Here is a 1,420-nt window from a genome sequence, read left to right as displayed (position 1 = left end):
CTTGCTGGGTGAAAACCCAGGGTCAAGGCGTAGTCAAAGGCTCTCCTTGCTCATTTCTAGATCTACCAAGTCATTGTCATCCAGACAGGGAGCTTTGACAGCAACAAGGCTGTCCTGGAACGACGCTATTCCGACTTCGAGAAGCTGCAGAAAGCCCTCCTCAAGAGTTTCAAGGAAGAGATTGAAGACGTGGTCTTCCCCAGGAAGCACCTGATGGGGAACTTCACGGAGGAGATGATCTGTGAGCGCAAGCTGGCCCTCAAGGAGTACCTGGGCGCGCTCTACGCCATCCGCTGCGTGCGCCGCTCCCGCGAGTTCGTGGACTTCCTCACGCGGCCCGAGCTCAGAGAGGCCTTCGGCTGCCTGCGGGCTGGCCAGTACGCCAGGGCCCTGGACATCCTGATGCGCGTGGTGCCCCTGCAGGAGAAGCTGACCACACACTGCCCCACGGCGGTGGTCCCAGCCCTCTGCGCCATGCTGGTGTGTCACCGCGACCTGGAGCGCCCCGAGGAGGCCTTCGCTGTTGGCGAGAGCGCCCTGCAGCTCCTGCAGGCCCGGGAGGGCCACCGCTACTACACGCCCTTGCTGGACGCCATGGTCCGCCTGGCCTACGTGCTGGGCAGGGACTTCGTGTCTCTGCAGGAGAAGCTGGAAGAGAGCCAGCTGCGGAGGCCCACCTCCCGGGGCTTCTCCCTGAAGGAGCTGGCCGTCCGCGAGTATCTGTGACGAGCCTGCCTGCTGCCTTTGCAGGGAAGCTTCACATTTGGGGTCACGATTACTCAGTGATCTTTCTGGGTTCATTTCCAATGGGCAAAGCCAGTGGGGGCTCTAAGTCACAAGGTGACTTTGGACAAACCCCTCCTCTGGCCTTCTGTTTCCTGTCTGTATTGAACAGAGGTGCTCCTGGGACTCTCGGGAAGACTCCACCTCTCTGTCTGTCCCCCTTGATACCAGGGCCACTTCATCATGAAACCACAAACACGGCTGCCAGACATTGGAGAGGAACGTGGACCTCACCAGCGTCTTTGTGCTAAGCTGGAGGAGAGGTTGCGCACGAAAGACAAAGCTGAATCCACTACTCTGCAGAAAGTTCGCTCCAGCTGTGCCGAGTCTTTCTCTCCATTCCTCCTGTTGCAACATGGCTTACAAATATTTCCACTCATTTTCTGAATATTAACCCGACAGTCTAGCTCGTCCTCAGTAGCACGTAGACCCAATGCAACAAAATAAAAATTCACCTGTGCCCCTAAAGAACAGCCTCTCCGGCTCGGTGCCTATAGCTCAACCGGCTAAGGCGCCAGCCACGTACACCTAAGGTGGTGGGTTTGAATCCCCAGCCCGGACCCGCCAAACAACAATGACGGCTGCAACCAAAAAATGGCCGGGCGTTGTGGCAGGCGCCTGTGGTCCCAGCTACTTG

The 1,420-nt window shown here is 58.1% G+C and overlaps 1 protein-coding gene across 1 annotated transcript in view; it reads left to right on the top strand.

Annotated features, from left to right (window-relative positions):
- Window positions 1–726, top strand: part of SNX20 (sorting nexin 20) — an 8,000-nt gene extending 7,274 nt beyond the window's left edge. The window contains exon 4 of the mRNA XM_012806803.1: window positions 61–726. Coding sequence (XP_012662257.1) covers window positions 61–726 — 666 coding nt within the window. The remainder of the gene's footprint in view (window positions 1–60) is intronic.
- The last annotated feature ends 694 nt before the right edge of the window (window positions 727–1,420 follow it).

The sequence above is a fragment of the Otolemur garnettii genome, unplaced genomic scaffold (genome assembly GCF_000181295.1).
Source record: "Otolemur garnettii isolate 467f Iridium unplaced genomic scaffold, OtoGar3 scaffold00058, whole genome shotgun sequence".
Lineage (NCBI taxonomy): Eukaryota > Metazoa > Chordata > Mammalia > Primates > Galagidae > Otolemur > Otolemur garnettii.
This window is presented reverse-complemented; position numbering and strand designations above follow the sequence as displayed.